The sequence below is a fragment of the Mus pahari genome, chromosome X (genome assembly GCF_900095145.1).
Source record: "Mus pahari chromosome X, PAHARI_EIJ_v1.1, whole genome shotgun sequence".
Classification (NCBI taxonomy): domain Eukaryota; kingdom Metazoa; phylum Chordata; class Mammalia; order Rodentia; family Muridae; genus Mus; species Mus pahari.
Genome location: NC_034613.1, coordinates 3,351,889 through 3,377,261, shown reverse-complemented (window position 1 = coordinate 3,377,261; position 25,373 = coordinate 3,351,889). Strand labels below are relative to the sequence as shown.

At 41.3% G+C, this 25,373-nt stretch overlaps 1 protein-coding gene across 2 annotated transcripts in view; it reads left to right on the top strand.

Annotated features, from left to right (window-relative positions):
* Window positions 1-25,373, top strand: part of Srpx (sushi repeat containing protein X-linked) — a 76,451-nt gene that overhangs the window by 48,467 nt on the left and 2,611 nt on the right. For both annotated transcript variants that reach the window (XM_021187895.2, XM_021187893.1), the window contains 6 exons: window positions 1,678-1,854; window positions 10,227-10,353; window positions 13,396-13,517; window positions 14,166-14,345; window positions 18,319-18,452; window positions 20,443-20,564. In XM_021187895.2, coding sequence (XP_021043554.1) covers window positions 1,678-1,854; window positions 10,227-10,353; window positions 13,396-13,517; window positions 14,166-14,345; window positions 18,319-18,452; window positions 20,443-20,564 — 862 coding nt within the window. The remainder of the gene's footprint in view (window positions 1-1,677; window positions 1,855-10,226; window positions 10,354-13,395; window positions 13,518-14,165; window positions 14,346-18,318; window positions 18,453-20,442; window positions 20,565-25,373) is intronic.

The window sequence follows — 25,373 nt, the reverse complement described above, 5'->3', positions numbered from 1 at the left end:
GTGCTGAGTCTTCAGGAACAAAACTGTCTTGCTATGAGATGAAGCTTTTCACCAAGTGGTGATTTCTATAATAAAACAGAGTGAGTGTGTGCTCCTTTTCCAAAGAAGGCTATGCTATACTGTTTGGGGGAAAGAATAGATAGATTTTCCAGCACACCAGTGATATTTGTTCAGTAAATACAAGGTTCCAAAGAGTTGCTGGTGATTTAGTAGTAAATAAACTTCCAGAGCGTGTACAGGTAACTAGGTAGAGGTGAAAGACATGACATGGGTACAGGAAGGGCTCTAAACTAGGGGCTCCTGGGTAGGAGATTAAGAAAAAGAAAATCTTGAAAAACAAATGTCCTGAAGAGTAGGATTTAGGGGAACAGGGAGAGTCACTGACTGTGCAATGGAGTGGGCCTGGGAAGAAGTTGATGTTGCATTTCAGAGGCTATGTCTCAAAGCCCATCTGTGTAGTTCCTTGCTTGCTAGCTGACTCCAGAGGCAGGCAGACTAATGACATGTTCTCCTTCATGACAAGTTCTCCTGTATTAAGACTGTAGATGGTATAGCATTGGTGAAACCCATTTTGGATGCCTTTATTATCCAAAGTCGCCATGCCTTATTGATCACCCCATGTTTTCTAAATCTTCAACATACATTCAAGTTTTGTACAGTACCTTATTGATAGGATTGGGCAAACTGCTGCTCAGGACTATAGTCATGTGGTTCAGAATATGTAGATGTTATAACTGAATCTATGTAGTACCCACTTAGCAATGTTTCACCCTGTTTCCGAACTGTGTGAGGTCCTTATTGTTGGATTTCTTGTTTTCATTTTCCCCCCAGAAGAAAATCTATTGTATTCCTAGCTTTAAGAAGAAAAACAAAACAAAAGTTTTATGTTAAGACAGGGTCTCACCAAGTCAAAAGGCTTACAGCAACTCAATTTGTAGCCCATGCTGGTTTTGAACCTGCCATCTTCCTGCCTCAGTCTCCCAAGTAGCTGAGATTGCAGGCTGGTGTCACCAGATACGGTCACACTTGCCCTCTTCAGCTTTCTTCAGAGAAAGGAGAAAAACTTCGTTCAGAAAACGTTCCTGCTGCTGCATCTCTACCTACTTCTTGTTTACTTGTTCATTTGTTTGTTTATTGTAGTCTAGGAAATTCTGTGTCAGCCTCCTGCATCTTAGAATTACAAGTGTGAACCATCTGCTCAACTTTTTTTTTTTCCATAGAAGAGAAAAGCTCTCCAACAAATGACTGGTAAAGGGTGGCTCTGGGTGTGGAGTTTGAATGGGAACTGCCATCTTCCCTCCAGGGTGCTCTTGACAGAGCAAGCTGAAGCTGACTCAGCTCTCCATCACCCCTTGCTGGTGCTCTGATCACCATTCTCTTCTTTCTCCCTTTATTCATTGTCTCCCCCCCCCCCCCCCCGGCAACACTTTCTTCCTTCTCCCAGGGTTTGCTTCTGGGGAATTCAGTCTAGGACAGTGTTGTGGCTGGAATGCCAAAGCAACCTATTGTGATAGGAAGCATCATGTCTTCTGTGTGGCACATAGGCAGATGCCACATGTTATATTGATTAATGCCGCATGCTATATTTTTAACACCACATATTTTATTGTAGCAAACTGTCCACTGCATGTTTTCCAAGTGTCTGGCTTTTGAACTGTTGGATTCTCTCCTTTACAGAAAAGCGTTGTCCTACCCTTACCATGCCGGCAAATGGAGGGTTTAAGTGTGTTGATGGTGCCTACTTTAACTCTCGGTGTGAGTACTATTGCTCACCAGGATATACATTGAAAGGGGAGCGGACAGTCACATGTATGGACAACAAGGCTTGGAGTGGCCGACCAGCGTCCTGTGTAGGTAAGAAAATATCACAGGCTACGGCGGGCCCATCTTTGGAGAGAAGCAATGGATCTTTGTTAGTATAACACACATTAAAGGAAACAACAGTAGCTCCACAGGTCCGAAATCCAACAGCCCTAGACCTCAGTCTCTAACTAGCTGACTTCGATGCCACCAGCTTCCAGCTGACTGTTGTCAGTTTCTAGACCTCCTGGGAACTTACTAGAACTGTGAATTCTCATAGCCCTCTCTGCTTCCTGAATTTAAAATCCTGAATGTGGGGCCCAGCACTTTGCCTTTCCATAGGCCCTCTGGGAATTTTAAGGTCTTCAAATAGAGGGCCACCAACCTCAGATATTGCTTCTCAAATTTTCTCAAATTCTCTGGGGACCTTGAGAAAAATATGGACTTGAACTCAGCAGGTCTTGGGATTGATCCTGTAAGAGAGGGTTTCTGAACCGTGAGGCAACAGAAATTTGGGGCTAGATAATTTTTGTTGTGGACCTTTACCCTTTGCAATGTTTAACAGTGTTCTTGGATTGTACCCACTGAGTGTTTAGTGACACTATCCTCTCACTCTGGCTCCAGTGTAGTTGTAGCTATCAGAAATGTCTTTAGACATTTTTTCAGTTACCCTGGGGAAGAAATTAGCCCATCTGTTGATGACCACTTGCCTAAGAATAGTGAGTGCATCTTCACCATAGCTACATGTGATTGCTACCTGGGTACCTTTCAGTAGCCTATCTTAGAGATTCTGATTCAACTAGCCTGAAAAAGAGGCATCTGGAAGAGGACAACAGAATTCTAAAAGCATCTCAGATGATTGTCCTGCTGGAGATCCAAGATCACTGTCTGGAAGCAGCATTAGCAAAATTGCAAATTTCCTGCCCGATCTGTGACTGGCAAGCTTAGAAACTCCAGAGTTGAGCCCAACAATCTACTTCTATAAAAGCCAATGGAGGTAATTCTGGAGTAAGCTGAAAATGGAAAGCCTGCTTTAGGAGTAAAAATGTAGGAAGGAGTTTAGTATCTTTATACTCAAAACCACTGTCCTCAGAGCAGAAGCATCAGCACTAAGAGGAAGACACGTAGAAGGTAGAACCATGAGATCCTGCAGACCTAAAACTGGATCATGCCTTTGGGTTCTGCTGTCTTTGTAGACATTGGGGCACCTAGCCGTCGGGCAGTGTATTCTGTACTGAGTGACACTGGCGTCTGAATCTCTGAAGTACTGCTCCTGTTCTGCAGTTCCTATGCAAGTGCTTGAGCACCACTGTTGCAGAAGATCACTTACTCTTCAACTCTTAAGGAACATCAAAACCAACCCCACATTGCTTTAAAATAGAATTTTACCTATTCTTTGAAATTTTCATGCAATGTATTTTCAACATATTCACCCCTAGCTCCTTTCCCTAACTCCTCCCCATCCCACTTTTCTGTGGAGGAAAGCTGAGACCTCACGTGGCTTGTTTGAGGCTGCACAGAACCATGCCTGAAGATTATGTCCCCAGGCTCTCTGTGCTGAAGTTGCAAAATAAAGGGATTGATTTGGTCCTAGGATGCCAAAAGCAGCTGGCTATAGGAGCTTGGGTCCTGTCCTGCCTGTGCCTGCCCATTCTGCACAAAACTGCTTAGTTCATTCTCCTAATATGTTTTAACATAGGGATCCCTTGATTGCTCAGTGTTCTGGGAAGCAGGGGTGGTTGCTTAGAGATCAAGAGTTGAATTTGATGATGTCCTCTGGGGATCAATATGAGACAGCATCTCTGGCTAGGGCTTGGGAGGTTTTCCATGATGGCAGTACTGTCCATTATTTTTATAAATAACATGTTATTATTACTCTGATGTTATAACAAGAAATCAGTTGAAGATGTAACCTATACCCTGCTTTAACAGTTATAGCCTATACCATAGCTTAATCCATTTGAAAATAATGAACCCAAATTATTTATTTATTTGTTTTTTTTATGATCAAGACAAAAATGATTTTAAGTTTTTCAAGCATAATGAAATATACCAGAGGGACCTGGTTACAAAAGAAAAGTGAGAGAGATGCTTCAGTGATTGAGAATGTATGTGTCTGCACTGTTCTTGCAGTAGACTTGAATTTAGTTTCCAGCACCCAAGTTGGTAGGCTTAGCTGCCTGTAACTCTGCTCCAGGGTGATCTGATGTCCTTTCTTTTTTGTCCTCTTATGGCAACCACATACACATGGCATATACATACTTAACACACACACACACACACACACACACACACACATACACACACAAATAAAAAATAATTTAAAAACTCAAAGTAAAAGTACAGGAAAAAATAAAAGAGTAAAACCACAACTGTATCAGTTTTTCATTACTGTGATAAAATACTTGACTTTGACAACTCCCAGGAAGATCTATTTTGGCTCATGTTTTTTTTCAGTTCACCATGCTGGGAAGGGTAGAGCAGATCACCTCATGGTGTCCAAGAGGGCATCTAGGAGAGTCTCAGAGAGATCAGAGTGAGGGAGAGAAAGAGGAAGATGTGATGCTTATGTTTCTTAGATTTCTCTTTTTCCGTGTTTTATTCCATCTAGGCTCCAGAATATGGGATGGGGTCACCTATATTTAGGGTGTCTCTTTCCCATAGTTAATCACCATCAGAAATACCCACATGGGCATAAGCAGTGGAGTGTCTCATCAACTCCCTAGTCAATTATCAAATTAATTGGCAGCCAAGATTGGCCATTGCAATGTTATTATTGACAACTCTTTACAGGCAGAATCCACTATTGAGAACAGGCTAGAAGAGCAACACTGAAATGGTAGAGTTAGCCACAGCTCTTCACACTCTAATGATTTAACATCATGATGGATGAGAAGGAAGAGCTCAGGAAATATTTATTTATGGTCCTTATAGAAATACAGTGGCTTCTACTGCCTTTCTGCCCCGTTTCTCATGTCAATGAGACTAGTGTCAAAGAAATATATGCAATATGATATTAAGATACAGTCCTGACTCTAAAGGGGATGGATGATATGGCAAAGCTGAGTGCTAACACAATGGCAGAATCATCTCCTCTGATTATGCAGTGTCTCCTGAATCCTATTGTACCTGTCCTGAAAACCCCTGTTCAGTGATGATAGATAGAGTGTGCTGAGGGGGTGAGATCTAGACATGCCCATCACTAAGTACATGTGCTGAGATGAGAAGGGCGCCTCACAGATGCTGCCTCTAGTATCTCCCTATGCTTTGCTGTATTCAAACTAGCTCTTGAAAACAAACCAGAAGAACCTAATCAAATCTCGGCTCCCTCGTATTAGAAGAAACAGAGATTATGGTGCTGGAGAAAAGCTCAAAACTCGTTCTGCTAAGTAAGCTTTGGCAGGGCACTCTAGGGACATACTGTTCAGTTTTCCAGATTGTGCACAACAATGGAAAGAAAATGCTGATTGTTCTCAAAAAGCAACAAGCATGTCTAAAGCCAGACCAGATGGCCCTGGAACTTACCCAGAGGGAGAGGGAAGAAAGTTAGAAATGAACCCCAATTTCAATTTATCTTCCCATTTGCTGAGACAAGGTTCAAGTATATGGGAGGAATGGAAATTGGGTTCACAACAAGGTGGGAATGGAAAGGGGGTTCGGGTACCCAAGAGCTTAGAGCTCCGCGCTAAATGACAAGAACAGACAAAGTAAGCTGGCAATGTGATTTTGGTGACAGACAAGCTGGAGTTTGTCCCCAGTGAATTTTACACCAAAGCTATCATTTACTCCTTTGGCTTTATTAATAAGTTTGCTTGTGTGCTGGCAAGAACAAGGCTTCCTTGAGCGTAAGTTAGAGGCTTGCCTATTTTAGGAGCTGACACATGGTGCTTGAGTTGTTCCCAGGTTTCCACAGAACCTTAAACAGCACATTTTGGCCAGAACTGTGCTGAGTGCTGAGGAAGCTAACCGAGTTCTTTTCCAAATGGGGAAGGAGTAAGGAGACGGGGCTTTATTTGACTCCGAGATGTTCAGTTCTGCGGTCTGGCTAATTTGTAAGTGCCACAACTCAAATTCTCTTAACTCAGACTAAAGTCAAATTCAGCTACTTAAGAAGTGAGGAGGATCAGATGGGTGGAAGGAAGGCATAGTGTAAGCTGCAGTGGGGTGAAGAAGCTAAGACCTTCCCCACACTGACTGGAGCTTGCATTGTTTGTAAGACATTTTAATTCCTGTCAAATTTCATTAATTTAGTTCTACAGAACAATGGACAGTAGGAATGAACACAGATCTTAATTTAAAGACCACATTTTAAGTAGACACACTTTTCTGCTATGAACCAAAACATTTTCCTACTCCAAAACAGGAAGAAAAAATTTCAAGACAGTTTTAAAAGCATGGATAAAGAAAAATTAGCAAATGCCTTTTGGCATGAAGAGAATACCTATTTTATTTAACAAAGGGCAATGCACGAACCAACTTGGTTGTTAAAATTCCTCTCTTTTTTAAAAATATTCCCTCCAGAGTAAAGTAGTCAGGGATTCAGCAACACAAGTTAAATCCGGGAATAAAAAAACATATTTGAAAGAGCAGATATGGAAATTTATGGCAGACATTTTGCTGTCTGATGTCTTGGTTTAACCAGTGACCCATGGGGATTTTTGTTGGGCTACGATTCATTTTTTTTTTCCATTGGTACAAATACTAGCACAGCTAAGAATAAATGGACCAGTGCATTGTTACAGATGATCTTATATAAATTTTCTCCGGGCTTGTAAATACATACTCCATTAGGAATCTAGTTTGAGTTTTAAAACCATTTGGTTGATGGAAATACTGGTCACATTTCTGCCTCTCATGATTTACCACTATAATTGAACAGTCAAACTTTTAGTGCCCGACTCTAATATAAACGACGTTGTGGTTAGGCATCTTTAGTTGTGGTGCTTGCTCATTGCTTTCCCTTCTTGTTTCTTTTGTTGTTTCTGGAAAGTTCCTTGAAGTTGTGTAGTGTCAAAGAAATGGAGCCATTTCCCAGAGCAGTCCACAGGGATTGTCCTCTGGCTGGAGAAAGGAAAACAACTGGGCAAGTTTTCAAAGAGAAGCTTTGTTCTGTCTGTGGCAGTCAGGCACTCCATGTGGCCCCAGGAGATCGATGGCTCTGGCCTCTGCCATCACTCTCAAGTTCTTTTTAAAAATATACTTCTATTTGAAATGCAATTGCATTATTTTCCTCTCCTTTTCCTCCCTCCAACCCTCAAACTCTTATATTTGTCTCATTCATCTGTTGCTGTGCAACAGACCAGAACCAAGTGGTTTCAAACTGCTAACTTACTACTGATCAAAGAGACACTGAGAGGTAGAAAGTTGGTTAGCAGCAGTCTGTGGGGGTGGCTGCCCTCTGCTAGCCATAGTAATAGCTCAGGTGATAATGATTAAGGGACTAGGGGATGCAGGACAGGCTTCCTGGACATATAAAGAAAGCACTTTGACTAGGGAAAGCTAAGTTGACTAGAGTCTGACTAAATCTCAATCGTTCCCTCTTCTCTCCCAACAATTCTCTGTTTTCTTACCTCTCACCATGAACTGATACCATTTGAATGGCTTTACATGGCAACTGCCTCCAAACCTGTGAAATCTAAAGGTGCCAGATTCTGTAACAATAACCTAGGTCTGAGGCTGACAGAGGATCTTTGAGTTTATGGTTACTTGTTGACCGAGACATCGTTCCCGTGAAGCTCTTCCTTGTTGCAAGTGCCTGCCTGATTAAACATGTTAAAGATTCCTGGGTAAATAGTTCTGCTGCCAAAGTTGATACAGCACAATATATTTGATTGTCATACTTTCTAACCCAGAAAGGAAAGGGGAATGCAGAGAAGGGACATCATTTGTCAAAAATCTCCAATGAATGGGACATAGAACAGAGAGTATGAGTTTCACAGGGGCTTCAGAATTTCCACACAATAACTGGCTTTGCAGGCATCTGGGCATCAAGGGGAATAGTAATTACGTTTCTATAGTAACTTTCTCCGTTTCATCATGGAAATCTATCCTACCTTAACAGAAGCTATGGTAGCCATGGGTAACAGGGGAATAAAAAGCTTAGTTCTCTGGAGCATCAACTGATTCATGGGCTGGTCCTATCGATTGAGAAAGAAGGCAGTTGTTTAAGGAGGCTTTCGAATCCAGTCTTTCTGATGCTCTTTAAGGGCTTATAGGGAAGCTGTGGTAAACAATTTCAAAAGAATAGGAACATAAAGGTTGGATGCAGACACCAAGTCATCATCATCATCGTTGTCATCATCATCATCATTGTCATCATCATCAACAACACACACACACACACACACACACACACACACACACACACACACACACACTGAAGGAGTATTTGAGTTCTTATGTTAAGGTGTGGAATGGTGTATTTAAACATCAGACCTTAAGGAAATTCCAAAAGAGAAGACATGCCTTCCAATGTATAAATGGGAATGTTAATCATAGTATTTAGTAGTTTACTTAGGGCTTAAAATTAGGTGTGAAAATTCAATGAACGAATGCAAAAGGAACACTTTGGATGAATATTGGGCACATAGAGTTCAGAAAAACTTACTTCCTCCCTGGTGTGGCTTTCATTCATTTTGTGTTTGAAGAAGCTTTCAGAACCACTAGGCCCCCTTTGACTGGTCATTGTTGGATAGACACAAGCTGGCTTTGAGGACCTCTGAGATTCTTCCCCCAGACAACCTTCTTTGGAGTGTGTTTGTTTGCACTGTTATTTCACCTAGCTGACACAAGGAAAACAGACAGTGTGTCCGTCACATTTACTCTACCTGCTGCAGAGAGCAAGGATCTCTCTCCACTCTTATACATGCTAACTCAATGTAATTACACAATGAAATCGGTAACCCCTCCCCAGGCCTCTGTCTCTGTTTTACCTTTTATATAAGCATATTTTCTAGAAAGCAATTGTCAGCTATCTCTGACCAATGGGAAGCAGACATCCAACACTTGTTTTTCTGGTTCACTCAAGACTTTGGAACACTCACCTGAATTATGAAAGCATGTCTTGTATTACCTAGCATAGTAAAAAAAGGGGGGATTCTTATAAAGAACCTAGTAACTGAAAATGGATACTTCAGATAGATTTCAGCATATACATAATTATTTTATTATTAATTTTTAAGGCATAGCTCTCACATTTTAAAGTTATCAGAGCTAGGATGCTTCTTATACTTAATCATGACTTAAATTCAATGAAATATGATAGTTATTCAATTTCAGATCAATGTAATAAGGCTGCAAATTCACAGTCTATTGAAGCATGACATTGGGTGAAAGCAAATTTAGATAACTAAAGGTAAAGCTGTTTAAGAAAATATTCAATATATTCATAAGTTTTTTTTTACACTACATAAAATGAGAAATCCTTAGATAAGGTACTGGGGAAAATATGTGAAGACATTTACTTGACGCCTTTAGTCTCTGGGAGACGTGGTTCAGTATCAGAGGGGACATTTAACTTTCACCCAGGTTGTAATAGCATTTAGATAATTATTGGGTGATCGGTGAGGCAATGCAAAGCTGACTGCTGAATGCTGTCTTTAAATATACTCCCTACCTTCTTGGCATCAAATACCAACTGGTAAACTTTATAATTTCCTCCTGTCATTTCACTTCAGCTTTGATTACAGGCAACAACCCAATGTAGAATTAACATCTCATTCATTCCCAGCCCTCATTATCAACCCATCTTGTTATGGAGCGGGTGGAGTAACTCAAATACTGCACCTAAACTCCCGTGAGCCTCAGTGTGAACATATGTAAACTGAGAGAGGTGGGATCCATTACACATCCATGGCATTCAAGTTTGCCTTAGCCAGAACAATGCTGTTCTCTGTCTCCTGCTATATGTGATTTGTGATGAAATAAGCACCCCAATACACTATAAACTCTGATAAATCTTTAGCATCAGATTCACTTCCACCTCCAATGCCAGCATTTGGAATGACACCCTTGGATAAAGTTGGCATTCACGAAAGATTGGTTGCATCCAATTGAATCTAAGCAGGCGATAATGCCTTTGCTTGGTATTCTAAGTGTCTTTAAATCAGTCCCTAAAGCTGAAAGTCCCTAATGGCTTCTGGCTTTAGCTGAGTAACTGTGCTGTTGCCAATTCAGTGTGCAGAGTTAGGAAGTGTACACACAGCACGTGTAGCAAGAGTAGAGGATGGCAGGTCTGTTTTTTTGCAGGTAAGTCCTAAATGGTCTTTAAAACTCAGCAGGCTGGAACGGGCAGGATGAAAGGATAGAAGAGATTTTCAGAGTGAAGGTCTCTTCAGAAAGGGCAAGTATCGAGAGGTCTTGGCATTTTAGACTTGGAGTGTAGGCCACCAGTATAACGTATTTCTTGATTGGGTTATGTTTTCAAGATATGGAACCTCCTAGAATCAAGTGCCCAAGTGTGAAAGAACGTATAGCTGAGCCCAATAAGCTGACAGTTCGGGTGTCCTGGGAAACCCCAGAGGGAAGAGATACAGCAGATGGGATTCTTACTGAGTAAGTTAAACATGAAACTTGGCAGCTGGAATGCTCCCTCTCCGTTTTTCTCTATCCCTCTCCCTTCCTCTTTCCCTCTCCTGCTCCCACTCCCTTTCTGTCTCCCTCTCCTGTTCCCTCCCTGTCTCTCTCTCCATCTCCATCTCCATCTCCATCTCCATCTCCATCTCCATCTCCATCTCCATCTCCATCTCCATCTCCTGCTCCCTCTCCCTCTCCCCTCCTCTCTGTATCCCACTCCCTTTCTCCCTCTCCCTCCTTGAAGCCTTTTACATTCTAGGTAAGCATTGGTGCTGAGCTATATCACCAACCTATGTTGTTTTTTAGGAAAGTCAGAACATTTGCTGAATATGAAACGCTATGTTTTGGACCTGGTACTCCCTGGTCACCATCTAATATATTATAGAGTTTATTTATATGATTTTTATTGTCCATCTTCATTATAATACATTCAGTACCTCATTCCTAAAGGCAAGAACTGTACCTGGCACAGAGCACTCAGCTAATATTTATTGATGGAAGACAGGGAGAAAAGTAAGAAGGGGGGAGGGAAGGAAGAAAGAAAGGAAGCAAATGAGAAAGAAGGTAGCTGGTTAATTCCAGGATCTGCTTTCTCCCATTGCTTATTAACAGGGCTCCTTTTCATGTCCCAAGGCCTTCCTACGTCCTCAAACACATTGGTGAGGCTTCTGTGTATGCTAAGCCAAATGCTGTGCCTCTTGTTACTCTGTTGTTTGATGCAGTACTTTTCCATTCCTTGTCTATTCCTGCTTCAAAACTTTTCATTTTTGTTTTTAACCCTTTGAGGGCATCAAATGCTTGTCATCCAAGTGAAGGTGTCCTTTGGCTTCTTCCCTGCCCCAAGCCTGTTTTGCTGTCCCACTGTATTCATAGTTTAATGTCCAGCTGAGTAATGGGTAGTCACCATTAGTGAGAGTCAGTCACATGATCTAATATACCATTTGCACCTGTACCCTAACAGTATTTCCCAGGAGACCCTGACGTCATGTCAGCAGGCCCATGTATCAATTAAAGTTCATGGCTCACTTAGATCTTCTGACACAGGTCACATACCTGGACAGTAAGCTTCTGACTTATGTCATTTTGGGCCATGAGGCAGGGACAGAGTTTCTGGAATCTGTCAACCCTGTGAGGCTCAAGACAAAAGAATTTTGTGTACAATTATTAGCAATTGCATATCATTTACTAGTAAGAGGAGTTAAGTCTCTTATTCACATTTTATTTCCACATTCTAATAATCCCACCAGCATATCATCTATAAAAATAACAGGATTAGGATCTTTTTCAACTGCAATTTCTCAAAGATAAAGTTTGATTAGTAAAAATATTTACTCTTCCTACATATGTAGATCATAAACCCCCTAGGAGAAACTTCACAGAATTGAGTTTAAAAGGTAAGCCATATGAATAAAACAGTTCACTGAACATTCCTGTACAATATAATACACACACACACACACACACACACACACACACACACACAGACAATGTAGAAAATCAAGTCGAAAGAGTTGGCATAATTGGGGGTTAGTCATTATTTATCCTTAATTTGTGACAGTCTTGTACAAAGCCTGACTCAGCCCCTGGAATATAGTCAGTTCTTAGATTTCTGCAACAGTTAAGTCTTATATAATAAATTCAAAACATAAAATGTCAGGTGACCATATGACTCCTTATTTGTCTCAAAATCTTTGCCATTTTGAAGAGGACATGTTATTAGGGTTCAAATGATGACACTTAACAAAAGGACCCTGGTGACCCCCAACCCTCTGTTCAGCAGCTTAGATGTAATCTGTGGTAGCCATGTGTTCAGGGAAAGCTGACTTGTCCCATGTTTAACTCCTGCTTGGGCCCCTTGCTTTCCTAGCACATGTCCTGAGACTCTCCTCCCCAGCTACTGCTCTATAGTCTGCTTCCAAAGGGAAGGGTGTACTGGCAAGCTCTGACATGGAAGTCCCTTTTCAGTCCCCCTTGGTGACTCCTGTTATTTTCATAAGGAAATGGAGTCTCAGAGAAATTAGCAGCCACTCATACATGAGTGATTACTCTTTCCGGGTTTATCTCAATTTACATTTGCTATCTAAGGATCTTAAGGCAGTTAAAGTCAAAAGTGTGGCACTTCTGAGTTCATAAGCCTTGAAGTCATGTCACACCTATGTGAACAGTTTTCCTTAATGGTGATGATAATTCCACATGCCCATTATTATCAAATATAATTCTTAGGAACAGGCATGAGAAGGTGGGTTTTTATATCTTAAAAATTAACCAAAAGCTGTCACTTGATTATGTTTTATCTGCTGGGATGCTATAGATGCTATAGTCACCCCTTGTTGTGCAATCTTGGCCTTAGCCTTCTGTTGCCTTGGTTTCCTTACTTGTGAGATGGAGGCTTTTATCTACCCAAAAGGAGTTTCATGAGGATCAAATTAAATAATAAGTAATAAAGCATGCTTGATATGTGTGAGACTTATATAAAGCAAACAAGAGATTTTGCTCTTACTATTACAGCATTAGGCTAGTCAAGGATGCACGGGCACATTTTTTGTTTTGTTTTGTTTTTTTACCATTTGCTCAGAAGGTCATCACTGACGCCGATGAAATAAAGCAATGAACACTCTAGTACTGGTTCTAGGCCAAAATTGCCAAATGGCCAACTAAACTGTACTCCAAAAGAACTTTCCTCACAAAGCATTGAGTTATCTGCCCAACAGGCAAAACATACAGGCTCAGCTTGAAATAAGGGCCCTTGGCCCCTTTTCTGTCATTCAGCAACAAATGAATACACATAAAAAGTGAATCTCCCCTTAGCTGGGGACTTCTATTTTTTCTGGCATCAAATTGTTCTTGTGAAACAGAGGGAAGCTCAGGGGACCCCATTCCTCTCAGAACCTCTCTGGTTCAAGGGCCCAGACGCTGGCCTTTAACAGAACTTTCCTCTCTGTTCTGTATAGACTCAGCACTCAATACCTGCTTTTTAGGGACACAAGCATAATCCTGGATATTTCTGCTTTCTTCCTTAAGTGTTATTCTGAAAGGCCTTCCTCCGGGCTCGAATTTTCCAGAAGGAGACCACAAGATTGAGTACACAGTCTATGACAGAGCTGAGAACAAGGGGACTTGCAAGTTTCGAGTTAAAGTAAGAGGTGAGACTGCTGCTTCCTGATGCTTGTCCAGTTACGGGGACGTCAAAGAGAGAGGGGACAGATTCTCAATCCAGAGGGTTCTGAGTGCCCCTGGTAGAAGGACTACTGCCTGCTATGGATTAGGTTTTCACGAAGCTAAGCAAAACATTCCACCTTAATGTCTGGATTTCACTATGAGTAGGTTATAGGACTAGTTTCACAGGGGCCCATAGCTACCTATTCCAGAAGAATAATTTTCCTTCACTGAGCTAATAGCTCAATGACTGGCAATGACCAGAGTGGTAAGAAGTCTCCTCCTTTAGGCCCCTAAAAGTTCATGCTCTTTGTCTTTCAAATCTTTGGTCTACCTGAGAAAAATATTTTTGAAAACCTTCATGTTTCATGGTTTAGGCAGCTTGTCAGTATCATTTACTAGTCAGAGCCGGGTCTCCTCATCTATATCATGAGGGGGCCAATGCTGCTATTGCAAAGGTCTCACTGGTAAGGGTGGTGACCATTATGGACCATTAGAGAAATAGCCATCATTGCCTGGGACTCATTTTACTAGGTGATGTATAACTTCATAACAAACTGAGACCTCACCTTCTCTGGTTACTTTATGGAAGCATGCTCAGGGCTAAGGTTACTCTGGGTTTGTGTCTCCTACAGTCAGACGTTGTGGCAAGCTCAATGCCCCAGAGAATGGTTACATGAAGTGCTCCAGCGATGGTGACAATTATGGAGCCACCTGTGAGTTCTCCTGTATCGGCGGCTACGAGCTTCAGGGTAGTCCTGCCCGAGTATGCCAATCCAATCTGGCTTGGTCCGGCACAGAGCCCAGCTGTGCAGGTACGTGTGCAGTTCTTTCCCCAGCTAGAAGCAGAATCTGAAACCCCCTGATTCCAGGGCAGGTCAAAAGCAGCTTTAGATCCTCTACATCATAAAATAGAGCATCATCTCTGCTCACCTGAGTGGGTGGAGAAAGGTGCTAAGTCCCTGTTGCAGCCCAACTCACCTGCATCCTTGTCTTGCTGTTGCGTGTTTCCTGATCACCCCTCCATGTCTTTGAAGAAACAATTTGGAGGCCAGGACTCAGGGCTAGCCTATAGTGGTATTATAAGTCAGCAGACTGCTTATTTACCTTTATCCTTCTATTTTACAGGTGGAGGGTCTAGTTTTCAATGCTAATAAACTTCTGTATTTAGTCTAATTCCTGTCTTGCACTCTTGACTTGAATGTCATACATATCTTGGGCATTTGGAATCCTTCCTCCTTTGTAAAATGAGGAAACCCCATACTTCTCTTAACTGGTCATCTACTGAATGCTGGAATAGAGCAGTGCCTTGTACAGGATAAGCCTTGAACATATGCCCGAAGTTCTTACAGACGAGTAGCAATCGGGCTAGGTATAGCTGAGAGTGTAAAATCTAGACTACCTAGGACACTCTAGATCATTTTACTTTATTTATATGTTTCCTTTTTTTTTTATCAATCCCAGGTATCTCTTCCTTTCCCCCATTTTAACTCTACCATTCAAAGCAGGTGGTTGAAGCTCTTCAATTTCATATATTAAAACAGAAAGGTCACATAACGTCTCAGACTCCTCAGCTAAGTACTTAATGTCTATATTTGTGGCACTGAGGCCTGGAGTATCTTGTCAAATAAATCTCATGTCTATATGTCCATATGGTATCTACTAGCCATATATGGGTATGAAGCACTTGAAATGAATCCAAATTCAGGTATATTGTCAGTGTAAAATATACACCAATTTCAAAGTCTTAGCACAATAAAGAGTGACTATAAGGCACTCCTATTTTTTGTATTGCTTTCTTGTTGAAATATTTGGATTTATTGGGTTGACATATTTGTTTGTACAGTTATAATGAATCTACCCTAAAAATATCATTAATGAACATTTAATACTATCCATAACTGAGGATCCTATATCTAATGTTAAATATTACGTCGTTTCAAAACATACAAAATATTCTTCGGGAATTAAGCATAGTAAAAGAGCATAAAATATTAAAAGTAATTCATTAAGAAATATATTCAAAAGCCCTTATATGATACCATCTGATATAGTGAGAGAGTATTTTAAGCACATTTTATATCTGTGTACATTGTCTAACTGTAAGTTTACTTTATCAGTGTTTCTAGGAGAGAAATTATTTTATCAGTAAGTATATTTTAAAAATTTCAAAATGGCAAAAAATCATTGAAGTTGAAATTAAGAAAATGCTAATTTCATTGGGGGACCCTATGCTTAGTCCATTGGATGGGGCTGTGAGCATCCACTTCTGTATTTGTCAGGCACTGGCAGAGCCCCTCAGGAGACAGCTATATCAGGCTCCTGTCAGCAAGCACTTGTTGGCATCTGCCATAGTGTCTGGGTTTGGTGGTTGTTTATGGGATGGATTCCCAGGTGGGGCAGTCTCTGGATGGTCATTCCTTAAGTCTCTGCTTCATACTTTGTTTCTGTAACTCCTTCCATGGACGTTTTGTTCCCCCCTTCTAAGATGGATAGGAATATCCACACTTTGTTCTTCCTTATTCTTGAGTGAGGTTTGTGAATTGTATCTTGGGTATTCTGAGCTTCTGGGCTTCTGGACTAATATCCACGTATCAGTGAGTGCATATTATGTATGTTCTTTTGTGATTGGGTTACCTCACTCAGGATGATGGATCCCCAGTGAAGGAGCTAGAGAAAGACCTAAAGAGCTGAAGGGGTTTGAAGCCCCATAGGAGGAACAACAATATGAACTAACCAGTACCCCCAGAGCTCCCAGGGACTAAACCACCAACCAAAGAGCACACATGGTGGGACTCATGGATCTAGCTGCATATGCAGCAGAGGATGGCCTAGTCAAACATCGATGGGAGGAGAGGCCCTTTGTCCTATGAAGGCTCTATGCCCCAGTGTGGGGGAATGCCAGGGCCAGGAAGCAGAGGTGGGTGGCTTAGTGAGCAGGGGGAAGGGGGAAGGGATGGGGGGTGTTTTTCAGAGGGGAAACCAGCAAAGGGGATAACATTTGAAATGTAAATAAAGAAAAATATCCAATAAAAAATGAAAAAAGGAAAATGTTAATTTCAAGCACAGCGAGGAAAATTATCAGTAATTTTCCATGATGTTTGTAGAACATGACTTTAATATTTTCAACTGTTAACATTCAACAAACAGAATGATTATCTTAAGATATATTTTGTTGTTATGTCTCCCTTTTCATTTCTGATTTTATTAATTTGGATACTGTCTCTGTGTCCTCTTGTTAGTCTGGCTAAGGGTTTATCTATCTTGTTGTTTTTCTCCTGGTTTTGTTGATTTTTTGTATAGTTCTCTTTCTTTCTACTTGGTTGATTTCAGCCCTGAGTTTGAGTATCTCCTGCTGTCTACTCCTCTTTGGTATATTTGTTTCTTTTTGTTCTAGAGCTTTCATGTGTGCTCTCAAGCCACTAGTGTAAGCTCTCTCCAGTTTCTTTCTGGAGGTGCTTATAGCTATGAGTTTTTCTCTTACCACTGCTTTCATTGGGTCCCATAAGTTTTGGTATGTATGATGTCTTCATTTTCATTAAATTCTAAAAAGCCTTTAATTGTTTTCTTTATTTCTTCCTTGACAAAGGTTTCATTGAGTAGAGTGTTGTTCAGCTTCAATGTGTGTGTGTGTGTGTGTGTGTGTGTGTGTGTGTGCACTTTCCTTTGTTTTGTTGGTATTTAAGACCAGCCTTAGTCCTTGGTAATCTGAGAGGGTGCATGGGATTATTTCAGTCTTCTTGTATGTGTTGAGGCCTGTTTTGTGACCAATTATATGGTCAGTTTTGGAGAAGGTACCATGAGGTCCCGAGAAGAAGGTATATTCTTTTGCTTTAGGATAAAATGTTCTATAAGAATATGTTAGATCCATTTGGGTCATAACTTCTGATAGTTTCAATGTGTCTCTGATTAGTTTCTGCCTCCAAGATCTGTCCATTGCTGAGAGTGGGTTGTTGAAGTCTCCCACTATTATTGTGTGAGGAACGATTTGTGCTTTGGGCTTTAGTAAAGTTTCTTTTATGACTGTGGGTGGCCTTGCATTTGGACATAGATGTTTAGAATTGAGAGTTCATCTTGGTAGATTTTTCCTTTGACAAATATGAAGTGTCCTTCTTTATCTTTTTTGATAACTTTTGGTTGAAAGTTGATTTTATTCAATATTAGAATGGCTACTCCAGGTTGTTTCTTGGGACCATTTGCTTGGAAAACTGTTCTGAGGTACTGTCTCTTTGTCACTGAGGTGTGTTTTGTGTATGCAACAAAATGCTGGGTCCTGTTTACATATCCAGTCTGTTAGTCTATGTCCTTTGGGGGAATTGAATCCGTTGATGTTAAGATCTTAAGGAAAAGTGATTGTTCCTTTCTGCTATTTTTGTTGTTAGAGGTGGAATTGTTTGTGTGGCTATCTTCTTTTGGGATCCTATGATACTGGGCATGTTGGAGCACCTGGGAGTGGAGCTTCCTCTGGGTGTTGTGGGACTGGCTGCAGGGTTTGTGACCAAGGCCTGCTCAGGGCACAGGCCCAGACCGGAAGTAACTCGTGTCACTAGTAGGTTGGAATTCCTGAGTGCATGGGTCCCACTGGTTCCAGTTCCTCTCTGGTGTTGGGGCAGATGTCCCCCCTCACCTCTGATCATATGATCCTGCGAGTCACAAATTCACTTTTCCAATCAATGAATTACCTTTGAAGTCTCATCTCAGGGTATACCTGGTTTTGTATGGGACTGGCTAGATCAAGCCAGAACCTAGAGAGAGCTTTGGAACTCATGTGACCATTTCTGATTCCAGCGATGAATGTCAATGTTGGTGTCAGAACAGCAGCTGCACTTCTGGACCAGTTTTACGAGAAAAGACGACTCCTCATTGTGTCTACACCCACAGCTCGAAACCTCCTCTACAGACTGCAGCTGGGAATGCTACAGGTGAGACCTGGAGGCAGAGCCAAGGTGGGAGGGAAAACTCTGACAAGAAGAAGACAGGCACTTTGCTGAAAGCAAATGCCTAATCCATTTAGGGTGAGTTTAAGGAACCAGTACTTTAGATGCAGTCATTCATTTCTGGTGCTGGTGCATAATCTTATTAACATTGACTCCCCAGAGCTAACTCAATCATTCTCCAACCAGTGAGGTTTCTCTGCCTTTGCTAATAAGTTTAATTGACATGTTGTCCAGGTCCAGGCAAAGAACAATTGTCTTTGCTGATCCTGTCCAGCACATTCATAGACTGGAGGTGATCCATCAGGAAGATAAAAGGCATCCAAGGGCCTCTAGGCACCATATCCCTCCCTGGGAATATCCCCAACTCAAATGGAGGTGAATTTTGTTGCTACTGAAGGAGATAACATGCCAGGGAAAGGTAGAAACTGTAAGCATCACACTAAGTTGCCTGATTTAGTCTTGAAGTTGCTTAGCAATGAGTGGTCAGTGTTACTGAATACTAAAGAAGCAGGATGTGCTACACTTACTTCTTTTGTAGGAGACCTCCTTTATTCCTGTTAGAACATTCTTGGTTTAATCAAAGGCAGCAGTTGACCACACACATTAGCAAAAATACAATGAATAATGAGTCTTTCTTTCACTCTTTGTCATCTGAACAGGTTGCCCATGGACTGGGAAGAATCATATGAAATGTATGGGCTACCTTGATAAGAACTAAATTTACTAAATCCGTTTACTAAATCCCCATTACACTACCTGCCCTTGTATACCTATGCCTTAATTAGGGCTACTACTGAAGTGATGAAACACCATGGCCAATACCATTTGGCAAGGAAAGTGTTTATTTGGGTTTCCCCAATCAATCACTAATTTAAAAAATACCCTACAGCTGGAGGCATTTTTTTCAATTGAGGTTCCTTCCTCTCAGATGACTTTAGTTTATGTGAAGGTGACATAAAACTATCCAGCACAAACTCTTTGCTCCTCATAAAATGCAACTGTATATATTTACCTAGTTTTATGGGCCTTGGCATAGCAGCATGGCATGGCCACACATTTCTTGAACTCTTCTTATCTGTACAAAAAGAATAAGCCAAGAAACTTGCCTTTCTTCTACACACATAAACCTTGGTTCATGCACCAAAATTGGCCTATTACTGCTGTGTTTTGTAAATGAAATTTTAAACTTCTTTTTTTTGTTTGTTTGTTTTTTTTGTTTTTTGTTTTTGTTGTTTTGTTTTGTTTTTCGAGACAGGGTTTCTCTGTTTAGCCCTTAGCCCTGGCCGTCCTGGAACTCACTCTGTAGACCAGGCTGTCCTTGAACTCAGAAATCCGCCTGTCTCTGCCTGCAAATTAAATTTTAATAGGCACAGTAACCTTTTTTCATTTGGCTATGGCTGGTTTTAGATTGTAGTGATAGAATTGAATCATTAGGTTAAAAGCCTTTGAGTCACTGTGAACACTACTATTTATTATCTGCTTCTTTTGAGGAAGTTTTTGTAGCCCTCAGCCCTAGACCATCCCTGCTCCCTCAGGCCCTTGCTGAGTTGCCGATTATCTGGTTGGCTATGGTATTTAGGATCTAGATTTTTTTTTTCTTTAAATGTATTTATTTATTCACTTTACATCCCAATATCAGTACTCCTTCTCTTCCGAGTCCCCTCCCCCAATCCTCCTCCCCTTCTCCTCTGAGAAGAGGGAACCCTCCCAGGGTATCATTCCTCCCCCAGCCCCCCCTCACACATACATCAAGTCACTGCAGGGCTCCCTGCATTCTCTCCAGCTGCCAGGGTATTTTGTATAATTCCTCCAGGAAGATATTTAAGTTTTCTAGGCACTCACTTAGCCTTAGTGTCTCAATTGTTTTCAGAGCAATTTGGAGTAGGCAAAGAAGCACCCACAAGAAACCCATTTCTGGGGTGCCTTTGCAGTTCCTTAGTTCTACTCACACCTCCCCTGTTGGTTGTTCCTTCAGCAAGCACAGTGTGGCCTGGATCTCCGACATGTCACCGTGGTGGAGCTGGTAGGAGTCTTCCCAACCCTCATCGGCAGGATCAGAGCAAAGATCATGCCTCCAGCTCTAGCTCTGCAGCTCAGGTAGGCAGCATTCACTCTGGCCTTACATTTCATTCCCTGCAAATAGGCTTGCATCTCACCATGTATGCTCTTGTATCTGGTCAGTTTTCCTGACTTTTTTTTTTTTTTCTATTCAGTATTTAGTTCAGGCAACCTTCAGTGCTTAATTGCTTTTATTCTGGGAGTATTATAATCATGCTAATTGGCCTGTTCCTGCATGTCTGACTGAATTATGCAGTGGGAAATTGCTAGTGTTTTCTTCTCCCCCCTCCAACAAGTTTATTCTCCTCTCTCTCACACCTTCCCTCTGCCTCTGCCTCTGCCTCTGCCTCTGCCTCTGCCTCTGCCTCTGCCTCTGCCTCTGCCTCTGCCTCTGCCTCTGCCTCTGCCTCTGCCTNCCTCTGCCTCTGCCTCTGCCTCTGCCTCTGCCTCTGCCTCTGCCTCTGCCTCTGCCTCTGCCTCTGCCTCTGCCTCTGCCTCTGCCTCTCCCCCTCCCTTCCCCCTCTCCCTCTCCCTCTGGTGTGTGGTATATGTATGTGTATGTGTGTGGTGGGGTATATGTGAATGTGTGTGTCTGTGTGTGGGTGTGGTGTATAGTATGTGTACATGTATGATGTATGTCTGTATGTGTGTGTGGTGTGGTATGTCTGTGTTTGTATGTGTGTGTCTGTGTGTCTATGCTTATCTATATGTGTGTGTGGTGTTTGTGTATGCATGTGTGTATTTGTGTGCATATGTCTGTGTGTGCATGTATGTTTGTCTGTATGTGTGTGTATTTGGTGTGTGGTATGTGTGTGTGTAATTGTATATGTGTGCATATGTGTGTGCATGTGTGGTATGTGTGTTTGTATATATGTATGTATGTATGTATATATGCATGTCTGTGTATATGGGTATAGTATGTGGTATGTGTCTGTATGTGTGTGTAGTATGTGTGCATATGTGTATGTATGTGTTTATGTGTGTGTTGTGTGTGGTATGTGTGTATATGTGTGTATATGTGGTATATGTGTGTATATGTGTGTGTCTCTGTATGTGCATATGTGCTGTGGTGTGTGTGTGTGCGTGTGTGTGTGTGCATATGTGTGCATATGTGTGTGTAGTGTATATCTGTATGTGTGTGCATGGTGTGGTATGTGTGTATAGTGTGTGTGTGTCTGTATGTGTGTATGTCATGTGGTATATGTGTATGTATGCATATGTGTGTGTGTTTGTGTGCGTATTGTGTATGTATCTGTGTATGTGTGTGGTATATATGTGATATGTGTGTGTCTGTATGTATGGGTGTGGTGTGGTATGTGTATGCATGTGTGTGTATGTGTAGCTTAGTAGTAGAAGGGGATATGAAAATAAAATGACTTAGCATCAGTTGTTGCTAGCCTTAGGACAGACACTAAGCAGCCCTTGATGTCTTTTTTCTCCATCCATCCAGAGCACTTGTTCATACCCCTATCTTACAGTTCTATCTTTTTTCTGTCATACTTCTAACGCTAGAGCCCTAATAGCCAGACCTTGAGTAATGTTGTACTGAAGTGAGATTCAATAGCTAAAAGGCAATTTCAGAATAACATTTTTTCTTGTATCTTTTGACCACTGTGACATGGGTAATTAGACCAAACTAACACTCCTTAAAAATCTTCCTTTCCTGCACAACTTTGTTCTTTTGTACACTGCAAGTCTCTGATTTCAAGGTCCCAGATGTCTCCTTATCCTTTAGGCTCCAAGATGGTTTTATCATCTTGTACATTAGCATTCGAGACACCCATGCCATTTCAGCTTTCTGAAAATGAGGAAGAAAGAGGAGAAAAGCAAACAATGATATTAGTCTGGTTCTTGTTATTTTATCAGAATACCTGAGACAAGTAATTCATATAAATGTTTCTTTTGGTCATGATTCTAAAGTCTATAATTGGAAATGGGGAAACTCTATTCCAGTTGCTTTTGAGTTTCTAGGAAAGGTCACCCATCATGGAGGGAGCATATAGTCTCATAAATTGTTTATATCAAGAGCCAGGAGGCCAGGCAGTGGTGGCGCACGCCTTTAATCCCAGCACTTGGGAGGCAGAGGCAGGTGGATTTCTGAGTTCAAGGCCAACCTGGTCTACAGAGTGAGTTCCAGGACAGCTAGGGCTACACAGCCAGGGCTACACAGAGAAACCCTGTCTTGAAAAATCCAAAAAAAAAAAAAAAAAGAGCCAGGAGACAGAGAGACAAGGAGACCAGGGTTTCATAATCCATTTCAAGGAGATGATTCCAAAAGGCCTAAAAGCCTCATGGTAGACCTCATTTCTCAGAGAGTCTACCATGTCCCAGTAGTGCCACCTAAGAAGTAAGCTTCAACACATGGGCCCTTGGAGGACATTTAAATTCAAACTATAGTTTAATCTTGTGTGTTTATCCTTGGAAATGTTACACATCACTTATACCCTCACTCCATTGGCTAGAACTAGTCACATAATTAAAACTGAATTTCAAGGAAGTTTGTGAAATGCAGTGACTTATCTTTATGAAAATAATAAAATAGCATATGGTGAAAAACATCAAATGTGTTAAAAAAAAAAGGTGTACAAAAATTTCCTAAGAGTGGATCACAGAGAGATACCCCGGTTAGATTTATGTCACCTAGCTAAAGCTAGCATCGTTTGGCAAGATGAAACCTGGATACAAGAACTAATGCAGAGACTGTAGTGGCGCAGTGAGAATAGGCTTTCACCCCTGTCCTGCTCAGCTTGCACTTACAGAGGTGACACCACTCCCAACGGCTTGGGCCCTTCTCACATCAATCGTAAATTTAAAAAATGTCCCCACAGTCTTGTCTACAAGTCAATCTGATGGATGCGTTTTCTCTATCGAGGTTACTTTTTTCAAGATGACTCTAGCTTGGATCTCTCTGTCTCTCTGTCTTTGTCTCTCTGTCTGTTTCTCTCTCTCTCTCTCTCTCTCTCTCTCTCTCTCTCTCTCTCTCTCNTCTCTCTCTCTCTCACACACACACACACACACACACACACAGAGAGAGAGAGAGAGAGAGAGAGAGAGAGAGAGAGAGAGAGAGAGAGAGAGAGAGAACCTTTCCATCATCCCATTTATCAAATACTTAGACAAAGCTTGTTGCAGGGGACTGAGGAGATGGTTCAGTAGATAAAGTGCTTGCCTCATAAATGTGAAAATATGAGCAGATGCTCAGAACCCAAGTAAAGGCTAAGAAGGCATGATGGGCCTGTCTGTAACTCCAGCCTTGGAAGACAGAGTCAGGGATCTCTGGAGCAAGCTGACTATCTAGATTAGCCTTATCAGTGAGCTCTGAGTTGAATTGAGACATCCCAATTTCATGAATAAGATAGAGAGTCATTGAGGCAGACCCCTTATGTCAATCTTCAGCTGCCACATCAACACATGTGCTCATGTACCTGAATATATATAGTATATGTACATACATGCAAACACAGACATTTGTACACCACATACATACTTGTTTCAGAGTTTGTGAAATTACTTAGGATAATAGATAGATGGTAGACACAGATACACAGACATATGATATATACATAGACAACATTAATAAAATTTTGATGAAATTTTGAACTGTTTAAAAATGAAGAACAGAGAATTCTACATTAGGGAAAAGATTTATTATTTTATAGCCTGTACATTGGGACTAATATAGAACTCTGTAGCCTGATAATGATTTGTTATGAATAAGCTGCTTAAATGAATTTTGTGGTGGTTCTCAAATTTTAACCTAAATCATAATTTTCTACATGGTGAAAATTTTGTTCTTTTGCTTGCTCCCTATATTTTTGGATTTGGTAGGTCTAAGGTAGGTCCTAAGTGCTTGTATGAGTGGCAAGTTATCTGAGAACCACATTTCAAGAACCTGGCTCAGTGTTTTATCAAGGTGTCAGTTTTGAAATAAAAGTTTTCCAAGCAACTTCTAACCATCGCCTATTGAATTCCACATCTGGCTGCAGTTATCTTCATAAGACATTCCACAGGGGCACAAAGTACTTGGCAGATGGATGTCCTACTAATTTTCTATTTGAATTACAACAAAAAGGAATGGCCATGATTTACTCAATGAATAGAAAACAGGAAGAAAGACAAAGTGAATCAGTATGCCTGGATAGTCTGAAAATTCTCTAGTCCAAGTAGAGTACCAATTTCAAATATGTGTCAGACCATGCAGATAGTATTGAAGAGAATCATCAGAAATGAAAGGCTGGGTGCCTGCTGTTGCCAGGTTACCACCTTCTTTGCCCCCGTTTCTTTTCTACTTAAATATGTAAGCTAAGTCATGCCCTACTTAGAGTAATTTTCTATCTTAAGGATAACGGGGACCAAGAAGAACATCAGTTTAATAATGATGTTATTCTCAGACTTCCCAGGAAGGTGACTCAGGAAGAATTGCCATCTGATGATAATCATCATGTAGTTCAGGAATACTGCCAACATCATCACTCATGCCAAAAGCATAATCTGTGAGGTGCCCTATCGTTTGTCTCTGAGACGTTGAGTCTCAGCTTCAGCAGGACCTATTCCTGTTGCTGCTGGTGGTGTGACCATTTCTCATTTCCCATGGTGGTTGTCTTTTTTTTTAATATATATATTCTGTGTTAGCCAATGTACAACAGTTACAAGGAACGTGTAGTATAGCCTCCAGGCTGCTATCATTCTGGCCTCATAAGTGTTATAGAACCATGTGTTGCATTGTTTCATCTAGCTATCCTACTTACAAGCTCTAGCCACAGCATCCCTTGCCCCCTTCTCCTTCCTGCCCTCCTTAGTTTCTCACTCCTCTATTTTTTGGGGCAGCCCTTGAGGTTGAACTTACCT